This window comes from Pseudopipra pipra, chromosome 3, assembly GCF_036250125.1.
Source record: "Pseudopipra pipra isolate bDixPip1 chromosome 3, bDixPip1.hap1, whole genome shotgun sequence".
In the NCBI taxonomy this organism is placed as follows: Eukaryota; Metazoa; Chordata; class Aves; order Passeriformes; family Pipridae; genus Pseudopipra; species Pseudopipra pipra.
Window position 1 is genome coordinate 89,766,124 of NC_087551.1, and position 18,900 is coordinate 89,785,023.

At 37.9% G+C, this 18,900-nt stretch overlaps 1 protein-coding gene and 1 long non-coding RNA gene across 2 annotated transcripts in view; one reads left to right on the top strand and one right to left on the bottom strand.

Moving 5' to 3' along the window:
• EYS (eyes shut homolog) overlaps nt 1–18,900 on the top strand; it is an 863,631-nt gene that overhangs the window by 741,586 nt on the left and 103,145 nt on the right. Inside the window, exons 40-41 of the mRNA XM_064650232.1 lie at nt 4,403–4,511; nt 7,331–7,551. Coding sequence (XP_064506302.1) covers nt 4,403–4,511; nt 7,331–7,551 — 330 coding nt within the window. The remainder of the gene's footprint in view (nt 1–4,402; nt 4,512–7,330; nt 7,552–18,900) is intronic.
• LOC135411978 (uncharacterized) lies at nt 1,601–12,808 on the bottom strand. The gene is made up of 3 exons (XR_010429413.1): nt 11,951–12,808; nt 4,232–4,517; nt 1,601–2,426 (listed from the first exon to the last, which is right to left on the bottom strand). It is a non-coding gene; the product is annotated as an uncharacterized LOC135411978 (long non-coding RNA).

The window sequence follows — 18,900 nt, forward strand, 5'->3', positions numbered from 1 at the left end:
GAAGGCTGAACATCTTATTTCAAATTTTTGGAAATATATATTTGACTACATCAGGCCTATACCTTAGCATCTACAGGAACAGGCTGGGCTCCACAAGGCTCCAGACATACTTAGATTATTGTGCATAACATTGCCATACATCCTACATACACACACATTTCCCATAACTACTCCCCACACACCCAATTCTTTACTCCTCTGTTAATCCTTTTTATATCATTATGAATGTGATGTGCATGAATTACAGTTTTGGTGCCTGACAAAGTTATCCTGCCATAGGAATCATATTGCATTCTCTCCTGTCACTGTCTCTGGAGGAAAAAATATGCTGGCTTTGAACACAACCACTGAGATGTGAGGCAGATGGACTGAAATGCCTTCAGCATCTAAACGAGTGAAAAATCACAATTGAACTAAAAATACTTCAAAATTAAAAGATGTCAGTGATTAGCCACTTTCATCTCAGGTGTTCTTAATGTGAGGTCAGTATCTCATAATATAAGGTTAATTAGAAAAATAAAGAAAAAATGTCAAGAGAATAAATCATCAGTTCCATTTTTTTCTTTTCTAATGTGGATAATGGATTTCAATCTTTTACGAGATGCATGAAATAATATAACTGCATTTATTCAGTTGCACGAGTAAGACAGATTTAAACATAGATTATAAGAAAAATATTATCATGTTAGAGAAAGATAAGTGGCATTTTAATTCAGGTAATTTCTGCCACAAAATATTTCAAGTGCATTCTTTTTTCCATCATTGTTTTAAAAAACTAATATGATTATGTTTTGCATATGTCTATATTGTAGCACTTTGTGGATTTAAAAGGTATAATAAAGACAGAGACAGGATTTACAGTTTAATTGCCATTTTTCATTATTTTCATAATTTTCTAAGAAAACTGTCTTTTGGACAGTAATTTTCCATGCTCTGTTGCTTTCTTAAAGCTATTCTAAGCATATTTAAGTAATCTGGCAAATTCAAACAGTCCTAATTTTGTGGTAATGTAAGCATGAAAAATATTCATTTTGTTCATATTTCAAATGAGTTTTTCCTTTCTATGACATAAGACAGAGAGAAATTTCAAGTATGACTTCTTTGGAAATCCTTACAGAGAAAGGATCAGATGCTGAAGAAAGCAGTGGCAGCATTCCTAAACATGTACTCTAGAATACAGGGCAGTAGGCTGCTGCTTGTGGTCTGTGGTTTTATTCTCAGAACTCAGTCACTAATCTACTGACTGACATCAAATAAATCAGTGCTGCTCTTTGAGAGTTCATTGCTGCATACCAAAAAAAAAAAAAAAAAAAAGGCAACTCTGTGTCTCTCGTGAAGTCAAGACCCAATGACCAAAATAGCTGCTGTTTGTAGATACTGGGGCTTTTTAAAGTGGATTCTCTTTTTTTCTGAAATATTTCTTTAAACTTATGCCTGAGTAGGGGTGACTGTGTTATTATCTATATGGATTTATGATACTTGGGCTTGTCTACATAAAGATACATCAGTGAAGACCATGTCAACATCAAGCAATCTTTAAGGTTTATTTTAGTGGCACCTAAATTAGGTTTTTAATTTTCCATTTTTTTTTCTCTAGCAAAAGATCAAAACAAGGGAAATTGTGTGTGCAAAACAGTGAGAATGTGTGAATACCAGACAAAATTTACAATGCTGAATTTGACTTGGATGGTTAATTGCTTGAAGATTGTCAAACTTACATAGATCATATGGTTCTTTTCTTTTTCATTAGGTGAACATTCTTCTTTATTAACTTTGCCACATCACTTAAACTTTTTTTCTTTGTGGGCTGGACTATTATAGTATATGATGTAAGGGGTTGTTTAGAAAAAAAAATAATTTTAACCTGATGCCAAAAAATCTGGTATGAAGAACTGCTCAGAGACTTTTGCATCTTTAAGCAGCAAGGTATTTGTTTATTCAACGTTGGGAGCAAGCCAGCTCGCACTGGTCAAACTTGCTCGACTTGAAAGTGCAAAACCAAGCCATTTTATACACTTTAGATACATTGTTACATCATTAAACATACATATTAATAAGTAGGCTAGTCCCTGGGCGGAGTCATTCTACTGTGGGAGTCTTCTCCTCAAGCCTTCATCCCTCTGGTGGTTGCCATGGACGTCTTCCTCAATTTGACCTATTCGATTAGGTGACCTGAATTCTTCAAGCTTGCAAAATCCTGGCTCTGGGCCTTCTATATCTTATTCAAACATCTAGTTTACCTAATTTATTACTATGTGTGTACTAATCCTATTCTTTCTATAAGGCGGCCTTTGGTCCAGTGAGCAGAACAGAACATGATATTAACCAGTGCTCCTAAAATGTTCTTCTAGCAAAACAGATATTGGGGTTTCTTAGCAGGCCGAGATATCTCAGTTAACTCTTTTAGGCCTGGCTCCTCTTTCAATCTAAAATAATAAATACAAATGAATATATTTCAAACTTATTTTAATAGTCCATGAGTCTAGATCACATTTCAAAAGGGGATAATAGAAGACACCATTCAAATATCTCAGAGCTTCAAAAGAAAGATTCAAAAATAAGAAAAGTTTTGCATACTTACCAAGATGAAATAATTTAGCACATTTCAACCCCACGCAGCAGAACACAGTAAAAAGTCAATGAGTTGGTATTGACTGATTTATCTCTGAAACCAGGAGTGATATAACTATTGCAAAGGTAGGATTTATTAATGTGAGTGCATCAGCAGCTGATGTAGATGTATACTGGCTATGAGACTTGTGTTAGTAGACATACCGGTTTTGTGCTGCTCACTCAGAAATAACTGCACTGCAGTGAATTTATAAATATTCACTAGGGACCTAATACTATATCCATTTATGTCAACACAATGTTCCCAGTAACTTCAGAAGTGAAAACTGAAACTCCAAATTTCATAATGAATCTACAGACAGGAGGATAAAACAGAAAGACTTTAGACACAGGAGCAGAAAAACAAAGCTCAAGGCATAACCAGGGATAAATCATGCTACAGCAGCTGCACACAACCAACCAGGTGGTGATATATAAAAAAGTAGGCATTTGAGAGTATGGTATGTCTTTACGTGATTTCTCTAGGAGTAAATTTGTCCTTGTCAATTCTGAGGTCATTCCTATGATTAGCAATATATGCTTCTAGTGTGTGGAACATAATGGGTTTTAAAATATTTTAATTCTTTCATATACCTGTGGTCTAAAATAAAAATTCATCTATTTCAACATGAACTAATTTATGAGATTCTTGTCATTGTCCTTTACCATTTATTCAACTAACAAAAAAAAATAGAAAATTTGGCAGGTGATATAAGTGTTTAATTTTTTTTTTCAGAATATTTTGTAAAGTCTGTTGTGTAACATTTGTGAAATATTACACAAAGATATAACATTGTTCTTGTTAAAAGCCTTACTCTGGAAACCCTGTTATATGGATTTGACTGAGCAGTTTCCTGTGCAGAGTACATGTGGTCAGCAAACCTTAACATCCTTCCCAAAAAGGGACCCAACACATTCTCTTTGAAAGTACATAAAAATTGAAACAGAAGCCAAGTGGAATTCAAAAGCATTTCTACAGAAATAGCAAAGGTCAGTTTTAAAGAATCTATGGACTGCTATTGTCCTATTCAGCATTTGCTGTGATAATGTTTGTGCAAATTTCCTTTCTAAGTAAAAAATCAGTATTTCTTAAAATCATCCTTTTGGGGTTGAATTTTTATTGGTGATAATATTAATAACATTTTATCAGATCTCATCATGAAAAGAAGCTGAAGAATTTTCAGTGTTTTATTGAATATTCACCAGTATTTACTTCACAAATTCCCTTAACCTTATATTCTTCTTTATCTATGAAGCTCAGTACCAGAGTTTACCTTAACAACACGCTTTCCAAGTAGTGATAACTAGATCACAGTGTAATTTTTCTGCTCAGAGATATGCAGCCTTTCATTCTTTATTCCATTTCTGTTTCCCCTCTAGGGTAGGAAAAGGAAATTTCAACCTAGGCTGTTCAACATCATTCAACATTGATGTTACTTGTCCAACAGCTCTCCATACTAGGGAGACCATATGTCAGCTGCAGTTAGCACTTAAAATTTATCAATAGCCACCTATGTATTTAAAGATCTCTTTCTTCTTTGTCTCTGTATACATTTAAAACACTAGAATCAAGAACAGTAAGAAAGCAAATAGAAGAGAGACATAAGTAGAAGAAACTTACATCTTCTGTCTCCTGGGTAGTTCAAGTAGCCATGAAACTGGAATTAAATTTTCCAAAGATTGTCATCCTTTATGGAGGCATAAGCATCTTTTTCACTTTGCCTTTGTTGTGAGAGGTTTGAATACTCTGTGGTTAACAGCACAAACAGTAATGAGATCTGTTTCCTTCCAGCTACATGTTGCCTGTGAGCAGTCCTGAAGGTTACTGTCTGATTGAAATGGCTGCAGATGGAAATCCTCCTGTACAGCACAGACTCTCTTTCTCACCTCAAGCATCTCAGGTCAGTCTGAAAGACACCAAAAAACAGCTATATGCTTTGAACATTTTATCAACATATGTACTTCATTATTTTCAAAGGACAGGAGGTATTCTAACTAAAAAACTCCTCTTCAGTTATCATTAAATGTACTTAGTTTCTCTTTAATATGTTTTTTCACATCAAGCATCCATACTATTTCCACTTATTTCTTAAGTTTACCTAACTCTCAAACTTCTATTTCAGCTGCCCAAAGTCCATGGAAAGGCCACTGATGGTATGAAAGGGAAAAATATATAAGCGATGTCGTTTACCTAAGGCCATGGTGTTAGAAACAATTAACATATTGCTAAGCAGTAATTCTAGTTACTTTCTAGTTGCAAGCCACATTGTCTAGTGGAAGACAGTTATGATTATCAGTGATTTAACCTGATTTCAGAATTCTTGCTAGGACTTCACTTCTGAATAGTATTGCAAAAACATGAGTCTCCATTTTGAAACTGGTATCAGAAGACTCATTCTAAATGGTCAATAGGTAGATTTCCCAAATCTTGATTTTTTTCTGTTATTCTTTGTCTCCATGTTATTGCCTCTCTTTGTTACGCATTCTTTCCTCACAAGATTATTTCTGCATGATATATTTAAAATGTTTTTAGACTTGAGAATTTAAACTGTGATTGGCAGCTTGCTTTATAAGTTTGTTCACCAGAAGGCAGGCCGGTTACCTGTAGAGATGCTAATCATGCTGTGCAACTCACAGTATGCACCACTGGTTTGTAAAAGAATTTCTTCCCTTGCATGGTATCTATTATGAATGTCGCATCCTCATGACTATTACACTTTGCAGATCTGCTCCTAATCTCCCAGAGCCCCTATTTTCTTTAGAAAGTACACAATCGAAGAAAGAAAGAAAAAAAAGAAATTTCTCATCTCTAAAACGACTAGCAGATATCTTCCCATTACTGGTCAAGCTAATCGTTTTTAGCACTCAGGCTCCAAGGAAAATAGCATATTTTAAAATTAGTATTTGAAATATTAGTATATTAAATAAAATTTTGATTTAATGCTATATTAAGCTGTTATATTATTAACAGGACTTACAGGAATTCTTTCTGTGTGCCTCCTTAAAATATATTCTGGTTAAGTCAGTTAAATTCAGAATGTAACCTTTACAGAAAGAATGTGTATTATGCTGTACTAGCATGAGTTAGAACATCTAATACATTATGATAAAATCCATTGATGCAAAAAAACGAACAGAGCCTACTGAAGTTGTTCTGGGGTACACTGAATGTACCCCCAAGGTAAGTGCTTTTGTAAAAAAGGTCCAATAGTAAAAAAAATTGTGTTGCATGAGGACTGTTAAAAACATTTTTCTTTATCACTTAAGACACTTTATAATGCAGTTCAACACTTTGATTAATTCTTGAAACAGATTCACAAGCAGAGAGAAAATGTCTGCAAACACTACTTACAAATCTTGTCTTTCACTGCACTGGTTTATAGCTTTGTTTGAAAGGGGATAAAGTCAAGTGATATGAAATTAATTCAACAAGTGCTGAGTCAATGTCTTTGAATTCCTCTGACATGAAAAATCTGATTTAATTTTATCCATGCTCTAAAAGAAGCAGGTGTTTTTCTCTTTCCCTTCAAAATGAAAGACACTAAGTAGAGGAATATCTGGCAGTATTCACATTCACCGTAACTCCAAATTTCACTTGGAATTGTCAGCAACATAGCTTCGGGACTGACAAAGGCAATACAGGACACAGCAAAACAAAAATCATACAAATGTGTGAATTCCAGATAAATCAATGTGATGTTTTCCTCCTGTTCCTAGTTCTTTACAGTTGATATCTGAATACGGTACTGAAGAGCCCCTTCACTATAAATTATCCCCTCACGTTTCACACATGCTGTGATATATTTCTTATTCCATTTGTTTACTCCTGCTTGATATGAATTGTCTAGGTTTCACCCTCTTTCTGGATTGATGGTATTGTACAAATAAATACATCTTAGTGACACACCTATGAAAAAGTAATTATTTTTTTCAATGCCTAAGAATTGACAGACATTTAGCAGAGAAACTTAGGAACGATGAAGCCCCATGTCAGAATTACAGAAAGTCAGGCATGATCTTGAGGATTGGAATACACAGCGCTAAATGAGTCATACGTGCTTTATATGTGATGGTCAAGGGTTTGAATCTTAAGTCAGGCAAAACAGGAATTACCATAGTGAGCATTGATGTGATTTGGTCAGTCCCAGCCTGGAAAAAGTTGTGGTTGTTTCTCTAGTGCCTTTATAAGGATGTTCTAGGTATTTGGAAATTTGAAAATTTCCCTTTTTTCCCCTGGGCTTCAGTATAGCAGTCTGTTTTCTGTCATTCATCAAAAAAACACCTAAAATCTTTTTTCTGTATTCATTTTATAGGGGTCCTGTAGGTCCCAGGAACTAAAGAAAATATCTTCAAGTCTACAGCTTTGGTGTTTCTGCACCAAATCTCAACCATGAATGTACAACACATCATACAGGATGAGGGAAGCCATGTGAAAAACTTACCATGTTCGTTGTGATTAAGGCTGGGAATTCCAATTTGTGTTTCATGGGAAACATATATTTAAAAATATGAAAATGCATTAAACCACTCTCTCTGTAGGGATTACGTTTTTAAAAAAGAGAATCACTTTTTTAGAAAGAATCTTTTCAGCAAGTATCATAGCTTTTGTCCATCTTCGAGTAATTACTATCTCCTTTATCAGCAATTATTATTCATTCATTGGTTACAGTAACTTCACAAATCACATTCTTTTCTGATGATTCTCTTTCTGTTTCTGCAGATCACCTTTGGATCAATCTTCCTTGGAAATGTTCCTGTTCATGAAGAGGTTCATCGATGTGCTGGGCCGATACATGGCTATAAAGGATGCATTAGGGATTTTCAGGTTAACCACAAAGAGTTGTTCATCATAGATGAGGCTCTTGGAGGGAGGAATGTTGAGAACTGCAATGTTCCAATATGTGATTATCATCCATGTCACAATGGTGGAACCTGCACTAGGTAAGACTTATATCTTTACTCATCATCCATTTACGTTCTGTGGTCGGTAGTTTCATCCTTAATGAAAAATTATTGTAACCTTCTCTATAATGAAATAATCACCAACCTTTTGTCCTGATAAGTTTAAACAGAAAATATGACACCCTCATGCCAGCCAGAGAGATTTTATACTTTATTTTCTTACATGAAAAGCGATATAAAATGTAATTACATTGTCAATGCAGCATACCTATTTGGTTGATGCCAGAATTCCTTTGCAACCAATTAGATCAGTTCCACTACAAGACTAAATCAGAACATTTGTATAGACAGCTTGGACAGAAAGCACATAAGATCTCATTCTTCAGCCTAACAACTCCATGTTTTTACTAGGCCTTGTACCCTCACTCATCTTCTTTATGTGCTCCTGGGTACAAAATATTTGTCATCATGCTATGAAAACACTAAAAAATGACCTACTTGTTCGTCTCCAGCACATGTGAAAAAGTATTGTCAAAGAACCTTTGACAGTTAAGGTGCATCATGCTGAAAGAGGAAATGGAGTCTGAGTCTGAAAGAGACATGAGTTAAAAGAACAGAGGATGATGGTTCAGTTGAATGATGGTTCAGTTGTAGAACAGTAACTTCTTAAGCCATAGTAACTTGATCATTGTCTAAGGAAGTCAGCATTTAGAAACACATTTTTGTTTAGAATTGATAGAATTTGTGAAGTAGCTGCCAATTTTTTTAAAAATCGCACTTCAGCTTCAAGGCAAATGCAAAACAGAACATAGCCTAAAGTTCTTTTGATGACTATTGTGTGTTTCTTAGATTCAGGAGGCCTTGAACAAAGTTTTGAGGGGCTTCTCTGCCTCCCTTGACTGATGTGAGCACATGAAGAACACCAAACAGATTTTGATCTCTAGGTCTTGTTTGATTAAAGCACAGATGAAAGTAAAGCAACTTTGTGAAAGTATACACAATTTGCCTACCAGTCTGGTGAAAATGAGTCCTTTTTCCTCTGTTGGTCCTTACTATATTCATATCTATACTATATCTCAGCAAGCAAACAATTGACAGGACTGCTTGGCCTGTCAGCTACAATTATAGAATACTTTTTCATTTAAATTTGGGTCCTGAATAATTCATGACCATTGGTTTTTTTACTACCTTTCTGCTTTCTAACTGTTGGACTAGGCCCTTTTCAGAAATGCTTTTGTTTTGAAATGGTTCACTTCTCTTCTGTCCAAAGGAGTCATGAAAAACTGGGCACGTGCAAACCAGGGATAAGCAGCTCTGTAGTATCATGATTTTCACTATTTTCTGTGACAGACAACTGATTTTCTGGGATTACCTCCTCCATGCACAAGAACAACTCATTCTAATGAGCAGGAAATCAAGTGTCAGGAAGCCTGCATCAGTGAATAAGATGCTCCTGACAAAACTAAAATATCAAAAGGAAGCACACAAGAGGTAGAAGCATGGCCAGGTGACTTGGGAAGAATACAGAGAAAATATCCAGCTACACGGATATGGGAAAAGCCAAAGTCCATCTAGAGATTGATCTGACAGGGGGACATGCAGAGCAAAACCAAATGCTTCTACAAGGATATCAGCTGCCAAAGGAAGACTTGGCAAAATGTAGGCTTGCTGCTGAATGGTGCAGGAGTTCTGGTGACAAAGGATTCAGAAAAGACTGAAATACTCAGTGCTTTCTTTGCCTCAGTCTTTATTGATAATTGGCCTTCAGGAATCCTATTCCTCTCCTGCAGGAGAAAGTATGGAAAAGGCAGACTTACACCTAGGGGACAAGAATCAGATTTGGGAACTTTTAAACCAACTGGACATATATAAGTCCATGGGACCTGATAGGATTCACTCATCAACGCTGAGGGAGCTATATGATGCTATAGTAAGATTTTTGTCCGTTGTTTCAATTACACTGTTTAGTGGAAAAAAAAAGAAAAAAAAATTTTTTCCAGTACATGTTATTCTTCAGGTGTTTGGCAACTAATTAGTGGGTTTGCTTCTGAAAGACTATGAATTATTACATGGGAAATATCTCAGCCATGTTCTATAATGAAAATTGGAGCTTATCAACACATACTTCTGAGAATAGGCAGGTCTTTTTCAAAAGAAACACTTGTTTACTGTTGTTCTTAAAAGAAAGTTACTTGCTGTTTCTCATCAACTGAGTACAAAAATGCTACGTAGTGTTCATCCTATTAATTACTATAATTACGTATGAGAAATGTATTTGCAAGAAAAAATGTTTTCTTTGTATTTTTTGGCAGAAAGAGGCAGGGACTAGTATGTAGCTGGTGTTCAGATACAAAATTTCAAATGCAGCTGGGGCCAGCAATTCCCTGTGTTCTGGTCATTGGCTACCTCAGGTGCTCCCCAGGGTCTTATCAGGGCAGGGCCCTGCACCAGGTGGGGCACCAGGGCAGACCCAGCCCTTTGGTATTGGGCACATCCCTGGGTATAGCAGCAGGCTGAGGCTGGGCTGGGATATCAGTCCACTGGTGAGGGATCAGAATCTAGCCCAGAGAGGGAAACCAGGGCCAGATCCAGCCCTGATTGTCCAGGCAGGACACTGGTGATGGGAAAGCAGAGCTTTATTATGTGTAATGGTGACTTGGGAAGACAAATACCATCACTCAGAATGTCCCCTGCTTCCTCCTTTGTACTCCAGCTTGATATGCTGAGTATGATGTCATATGGTCTGGAATATGCCTTTGGTCAGTTGGGGATGAGCTGTCCTGGCTGTGTCTCCTTCCAACTCCTCATGCACCCCCAGCCTCCTCGCTGGTGGGGTGGGGTGAGGAGCAGAAAGGCCTTGACTTTGCACAAATGCTGCTCAGCAATAACAAAAACATGCCTGTGTTCAGCACAAATCCAAAACACAGCCCCATACCAGCTATTGTGAACAAAATTAACTCTATCCCAGCCAAAGCCATCACAGTAGAATAAAAGCCATTCAGTTTCAAGAGCAGCTAAACATACGCTGTATCAGATGAGTAGTTCAGTACAAGTCCAAATTTTTAATTCTTTACACAGATACTATTGTATTAGATTTAAAAACAAGGTAGTCTCCTATATAAGTGCTCTACTCCTTTAAAAAGCACTTTTTCAAGTTCACTAGCTCTTTTATTGCGCTTTAAATCTATGCTAATGTAAAATTTCAGAGACTGATTAATTTTAAAGGGGGAAAAAATTACAACTATTCAGTAAATTTAGGGTTTGATTGTCATATACATATGTTCTGCAGAATTCAAAACTCATTAGATTTGGATGTGTTTGAAAAGGGCATGGAAATATTAACCTAGGAGCCTCTTAATATTCTACGTGGCATCCTGATCATATGAGCCAGATGTTGCAAACCAAGCTTAGAGTTAATTAAGAAGACACATCTGTGTGTGGGAAAGAAACTCTCAAAAGTACCTCACCAATGATTTGACAATTATGTCAGCCACTACACCAGTAGTATTTGATTAATGTTTGTTTTAAATTGTATAAAGACTCAAAAAATGTAAACACCTACAAGCTTAGCTTTTACAATGTAGAGTACAATCTCAAAGTTAATTGCTCCCACAAACAATCATGTTTCCAGTGTCTCAAACTATTCTTACAGTGATTATTCTTACTGTTGTTATTCCTCATGTATTGATGCAGCAGATGGGTCCATTAATGTTAATCAATTAGCCAAGATTGAAAAATCAAACTCAATTAACAATAAATTTCAATAGAGAGACACTTATCTTCACATTTCAACTGCTATGAATGCTGTAATCACCAAAAATATATAGGGAATGTAACTTTTCAATTTTCATCCTCTGATAATGTAAGAGATACCTTCTGTCGTGGTTTGACCCAGGCCCAATTTTTCAAACCCCCACAAATCTGCTAAAAGAGTGAGAGAAGTTTCACACAGGGAGAACAGACTCAGCATGGGGAAATAATATCAAAATTTATTACTAACAGAATAGAAACTGTAGAATAATATATACACCAATTCTAAATAGTGCTTCCTATGATGACAAATTATGTGTTTACAAAAATCACCCATCTCCCCCATATCAGTCCAGAAGAAGAAGTCTGTCCTTCACTCTCAGGATTACAGCTTCAATTTGCCATAGCTGGAAAAATTTCTCTCTCTCTCTCCTATAGAGTGCTAGGCCTCAGAACCCTGCCTCTAACTGCTCGGCTCCCACTGAGGGTTCATCCATGGGCTTTGAGGGAAACACTTGTTATTACCACGTCTTTACCACGGAGTACAGGGAGTTAAAGCTTTAAGTCTTTATTCCCTGCTCCATGGAGGTTTCCTTCCACAGGGAGTTTGCTCTCTGGGAATCCCTCTCCAAGGGGACCACCCCTCTTCCCAGGGTCAAAAGGTTCTAGGATTTTGGCTCAGTCCTACCCTAGAATGTTCCAAGCTTGGCCTCTCTCTGCTCTACTCAGCTCCCGGATGCAGGCACACTCTCTGCTCGTCCAGTTTGTTGCTGCTGCTGCTGCTGCTTCTGCTGCTTTGGCTGCTGCAAACTCAGGGTCTGGCCACCCTGGTCTAGCTTGCAGGACATCTGTGGGCCCTTTGGCCCTTCTCTACTGCTCCGGTTTCAGCTCCAGTCACCTCCTTCCGCCTCCATGGCAGGGAAGGGGCAGCGAGACTGCTTAAAGTTTCTCTCTCTCTGCTCCGTTGCAAGCTCTCCCAGCGGGACACTCCGGTGTTCCTCGGTCTGGCTCTGTGCCATGCTCTGCTTCTCTGGGCAGTTTTTCTCTTGCTCTCTGGAATTCTTCTGGTCTTGGCTGCATATCTTTGGCCAGGAGCCCAGTCTCGGCCCTGGCCGTAGCTGCCGCCACTTCTTCACAGGGGCTTCTCTGCTCTGAGCTGCTGCCGACTCAGAGTCATGGCTGCCGGCCTGGAGTCCTCCTGGGCCAGGGCTGGCAGAGTCTAGCCAGCCCATCACCACCCCTCCTCTGCAGTGAGGGAAGTTGGTGAGGCCGGCCGGAGAACTCCTGGGGAGTCTCTCTCTCTCTCTCTGGATGCTGCATGTTTTTGGCCAGGGGCCCAGCTTGGCTGGACAGGGCCCGATGGGGGGCAAAAGGGCCCCTGGCCCCAACGGGGCCCTACACCCCTCAGCTACCTCACAGTTATAATTTTAACTGTGCAATCACCTTCTCTTCCGATTCTATCAAATATGTCATTTCACAGAGGCATTATTGCAGCTTTTGATCAGCTCTGCATCGGAAGAGCCATTCTCAGGCAAACCATTTTCAGTCCCCCCAGGGGGGGGCCCTCTCAAACCACAACACCTTCCTAGATATAGATCTCATTTGGATGGTACCTTTTCAGCTACAAATAGGAAAATACATATTTAAAATCATATTTCATAAACTATTTTCTGCATGCTGGGGAATCCTCTTAGGCCTTTAGGAGTAGATCACCAAATGAAAAATTCCATCCAAACTGTTTCTTCAAGTTCATGTGATAACATTTTGAATGTCTCTTAAAAAAAAAAAAAAGTTATAGAATGAGTTCTGGGTTAGCTTTCTTGAAAGTAAAAGGTAATTTTATGATTGAACTTAAGTGATAGAATATCATATGATGCAGATGCTGAGGAGACCAGGTGAAGCTACTTCATAAATTTGGTGGTCTGTTTTTAGTATGTATCCTAAATATTAACTAAAATAAACAGCAGAAAAAGTAATTATGAATATGACTTTCTAGGAGAGAAAAAAGTAAAGAGATTAAACTGTAGACTTTGGAGATACTGAAATGTTCTTTTCAATATTTTTTTACATCTCATTTTCCGTTTCAAAGAATGGTCATGGTGACCCTTTCCCAGACGTATGCCAAAAATGCTTCTTGTGCTTCCTTGTGCCCATAAGCCAAAATTGTGTGACATGGCAGCTTTCAGCTTAATCTAAGGATAGGCTTGTATGCCTTTATTAATTCTTTTCTCACATTTCTAAGACAGAGCTACAGTTTGTTTCCAGCTTGCAAAATCTGGTTTGTGTGCTTGTTGACCTAAAGAATTGTTACCCAAGAACGAGTAAGTGTCCATTTTCAAACCTAGGAACACTGAAGCTTCTCCAAAAACTAATAACAGTATTGCAGACCAAATTTTTAGAATTGCTCATGGATTTTCTATCACTGCTTTAGATGTAAGTGTTTCTGGGTAAGAAAGGTACCAGCTAGTCAGAAATAACAGAATTGATCATATATCAAGAAACTTTTTATAGATCTGTTTTATAAACTAAGAGACTCAGGCCAACATATTATCTAGATCTTGAGTTTTTTACAAATCTATATCCTAGTTAACGGCACTAAGATCCATATTAAGTTCATAACTAATATTTTAAGTTCCACTGTATTTGACTTGCAGAAAGATAAACCAAACAAAGGGATTAAATTCCATTTTAGTTGATTTTCAAATGAAGATTTCCAGATGAGAATTGTACATTCTCACACCTTTTCAGAATTTATAACATATGGACTTATTCAGGGAAAAGTTTTGGAACTAGTCTAAGGACTTGAATTTTTTGGATCCTGTTCTTTTAATGAGATTATATAGCAGGAGTTTAGTACTTATGAAAGAGATTCACATTTGGAAATATATTGGTTTTTCTAATGCTTACTTCAAAATTGGCCTTGGTGAAGAAAAGAATTAATTTAAATTTATATCCAAACTTTCTTCTTTTTCTGGAAGAGAGAATGTTCATCCTTTCAGGTTCCTCATTATGTTTGGAAAAATAATGCCATTCTTATTAAGAAAAATCTTTTATATTTAAGGAGTTTGAAAGATAATTACATTGAGTTTCTCATAATGACCAAAAATCCTGTTGGATATATGTTTGTTACATCATATTCTCACAGGAAAGTCAAGTAAGCAAAAGAAAAAATTTCATCTCCAATATTCCTAACACTTGGTATTAACAGATAGAGAATTCATTTACCTTGACTGACCTTTCTGGTAGAAAGAATTGCATTCAGCTTAAGAGCCATATAAAAATTCCGCACATTTTTTTTTTTTTAACTAAATCTATATTTCTCTAACCTTGATTTCCCTTAAATCAGAACAGAAATCTAAAACTTTAATCCCGGCTTTTAGCCCTTGAAGTTTAGACAGTGAATTGTTCTAATCTACAGTTTTGTTAGGATATCTGTTTCAAGACTGAATTAATTGAACTAGATATGCCTTGCTTTTGGCATTAGAAACAGATTCCCATTTTATGATAATTTATTTCTTAGGTATTATATTCCTCAGATTATGGTTGTACGGAGGCAAGATTTAACAAAGAAATCAAAGCCGTGTTCCATTCAGCTGGTAGCATTAAGAGCTGATGCTATAGACTTTAAACTAAACATCTGTAAGCCCTCAGGAAATTGGATGATGCTAATGTATGGTGAAATGACAAAATGCAGGCTCATAAATATTATTGGATATAGTAGCATTCAACTGTTGTTCTTTTTAAATAAGGATTTTAAATCTGCAACTTCTTTACTAGTGATTAAAATGAGGTACACTGTGAAGGAGCAAGATGGGAACAGTTCCAGGCGTGGAGAAAGGCATACAGCAATTGACAGGACTTTGTTATATGGACCTTACAGTTATTATATGGACTTTACTGTATTATGTGGTTTATTACAAAGTGCATAGCCTGGGCATGCTCAGGCTCGCCAGGAGTTTGCCTGCTCCCTGCTCCCCTGCTCCCTTCTCTGGTAGGCTGAAGAAGCTGCAGAGAGGAGACAGTTACCATTTACCTTTTTCCTCCCTCTTTTGCCAGTGTACCCACCCTGATTTGTTCCCCCGTTTGTCTGTCTCATGCTCCACCCCACGTTCTGACCCTTTCCCTTCCTGAGCTGATAAAAAATCACGTGCACACTTCAATAAAGCATTCTACCTGTACTCTACCTTGTCTCCTGAACCCGTGCTGTGCCACGGTCCCATCCCCTCTTCGGACCGCGGCAGTACACCCTTCAAAATTTTTTTCCTTCAGAACATCATTTTCTCCTAAAAGTATTGTTGTAGTTAAAAGTTCTGGCAATTGCAAAATAATCCAAACAAACAAGTCAGAAAAAGTGATGTTCAAAGTGTAAACCGTTCTTATTTTATTTTAGGTCGTATAGTGTTGGTTGTATTAAAAACGTCTGTGAGAAAATCAGTTTTTTGTGTCCTCAGATTCAAAGATTTAGTATTCTCTTAGTGTGAAAAGTGACACACTAAAAACAGAGCATGCAGGAAAATCAAGAATCCAAATATAAATAGGACTTAAAACTCCTGACTCTTTAGATAATGTGCAAGCTGTGCAAAAAATTTGTTGCACATCATGTTATATATCATTTTTATTCAATTTTACTTAAATCAGAAAAGCTACCACTGCTAAAATTTTAGTGTGGGTATTGAAATACCAGTAAATACCGTTGTTATACCAGTCATTTTAGAACATTTTGACTGAATGCCTAGAAATATTATGTAACATTATTTTTGAGAATTATAGGACGACCAAATCCACATTTCTGATAGCTTTGATTCCAGAAGGAGTATCTTGTTTGAAGCTTTAAAATACAACATATGTGCAAACTTGTTAGTATACTATCTTTTTCCAAGGCAAGTGAGATGTTTAAGCATAAATAGAAACACTCAAAACAATATTCATACATATTTCTCCAACTGAGGTAGTGGTGTACAGATTCTTAATAAGAATTTCACTTCACTATGAATCCTTACAAATAGTATAGCTGATGCGATTTGCTATAAGTTGTATCATATAGCATATGTATGAAAAATTATAAATGTTCCACAGTCTTTGTACTAATGTTTTTCTAAAATACCAGAGATAATCTTTTCAGTGAAATCTATAAGTTTTTCTGAGGACACAAGCCCAGAGAGTGGTGGTGAATGGAGTTACATCCAGGTGGTGACCAGTCACTAATGGGTTCCCCAGGGCTCAGTGTTGGGGCCAGTCCTGTTTAGTATCTTTGTCAATGGTCTGGATGAGGGGATCAAGGACACCCTCAGTCAGTTTGCAGACCACACCAAGTGAGGCTGGAGTGTTGATCTGCTGGAGAGCAGGAAGGCTCTGCAGAAGGATCTGAATTGGCTGGATCAGTGGGCCAAAGTCAATTGTATGAGGTTCAAAAAGGCCAAGTGCTGGGTCTTTGTCTCAGTTTAACAAGACTGAAGTGTTTTGCTAAGGAAGATGAGTTATAAGGAAGACCAAACTCCTCCTCTAAGCAGTTGTAAATCCGAAATTGGGAGACTCCAATTGAGGAAGTATGGAGAAAGAAAAAATAACAGCCCTTTATTAAAGGATATATGTGTATTGGCAGAACAACAAAAGAACAAGCCTAAAGTCCCCTTCAAAAAGAAAACAGTTCAGTACTTTCCGCTTTTTGGCACAACCAGGATCAGCATGGGGTGCTGTTGGATCACTGGAGGAGCAGAGCCTGCAGTTACTCTCTTTTGGCTGGCAGGGGGCACTGTTGCGCTCTAGCGGTCCCCACATGGGGGCCTCAGTGCACGGGAGAAGCCAAAAATGGAGATTCCTCCTCCACACCGAGAAGGTGAAGGGGAAAAGGGGAAAAAGGAAGCTCTTCCCACGAAACTCATGCCATCTGTGGCTAGCTGTGGCTAGGATTTCATTGATGGGCACAAGCCGCTGGCAAACACAGGAGTGGAGGAGGGAAAGAAAGGGCAACCTCCTCCCCAAAAAGTTCCTCTGCAGATAGGTCAAGCCTCTCCAATGAAATCCAAGCAGATCTGGGCTGGGGGCAGAACAGGGAGCAGGAAAAATGGAGGTAAACCTGGGACAGAAAACAACCAGATGACCAGGCCAAAAAATAAAGTGAACTTCGGAGCCCTCCAATCCACACCTTGCCCGATTTAGGGCAGAAGTGAAGTGCCTCCTGTTTTGGAGGAGAGAAAACAAAACTCATCATGCCTCCCCACTGTCTTCATAGGGCCATCAGCTTGGAATGTGGATCTACTAGCTAGTTCCTTTGTGTGTGTCAATTACTCTAGGCAAACACTTTCTGCTTCCCTCATTCAACATCTTTCTTTTACAGTGATGCAGGGGAAGGAAAAATTCCCTGCTTGGTTTTTTAGAACAAGTAGACCTATGACAGTCCTGCACTTGGGCCTCAAAACCCAAGGCAGCACTACAGGCTGGAAAGCTGCATGGCAGAAAAGGACCTGTAGGTGTTGGTTGACAACAGGCTGAACATGAGCCATTAGTGTGTGTAGGTGGCCAAGAAGGCCAAAGGCATCCTGGCCTGTATCAGAAACAGCATGGCCAGCAGGACCAGGGCAGTGATCGTCTCTCTGTGCTCAGCACTGGTAAGGCCACATCTTGAATCCTGTGTTCAGTTCTGGGCCCCTCTCTATAAGAAAGACATTAAGGTGCTGGAGTGAATCCAGAGAAGGGCAACAGAGCTGAGCTTGCCCAATCTGGAGAAAATTAGGCACAGTGAGGACCATATCGCTCTCTGCAACTATCTGAAAAGAGGTTGCAGCAAGGTGAGTGTTGCCCTCTCCTCCCAAATAGCAAGCGGCAGAACTAGAGTAAATGGCCTCAGTTTGAGGTAGGGCACATTTAGAATGGATATAAGGGGGAAAAGTTTTACCAAAGAGATTATAAAGCATTGGAACAGACTGCCCAGGGAAGTGGTTAAGTCACCATCCCTGGAGGTATTTAAAAGATGTGTATATGTGGTTTTTAGGGATACAGTTTATTGGTGGACTTGGTAGTGTTAAGTTTGTGGTTGACTTAATGTTTTTTCCTCAGACTCTGAAGTTTTTTTCCCATCTAAACACTTTTGTGATTCTATGCTCCAGTTGTTTACTCTGTTACTATGATAAAATTACAAGACTGGTAGTGCAGAAATGAATAATCTGCACTATCTGTAATATATGTTGGAACACTTATTCCTTTGCTGCTAACCTAACATACACACCTACTTACTAACTATAGATTTCTACACCTCAAGCAATAAAAATTACATGAGAGAGAACAATTACTGTGGTTGATGAAGATTAAATGGGTTAGAGCTTCATTGTTCTGAATCCCTATTTTGAGAACTTATCATTGAAAGGAACAATAGAGCTTATCAGATGGCATGCAATAGAATGGATTTTGATTGTGCTTTAGAGAAACCTTTTTTACCTTTGGTACCTTGTTGACTTCAAGGAACATGCTTAATATTCAAACAGAATCTGAGAAGTCTGGATCTGTGTTATCATCTTGATATAGAAGGTCATCATGCCACTGGATTTGGTTTTGTTACTTTATTTCTTTCCCAGAAAGCATTTATTTAAGTTTGACTTTTAGAAAAATAGGAAATGAGATACTTGGTTTTTGGATTTAATA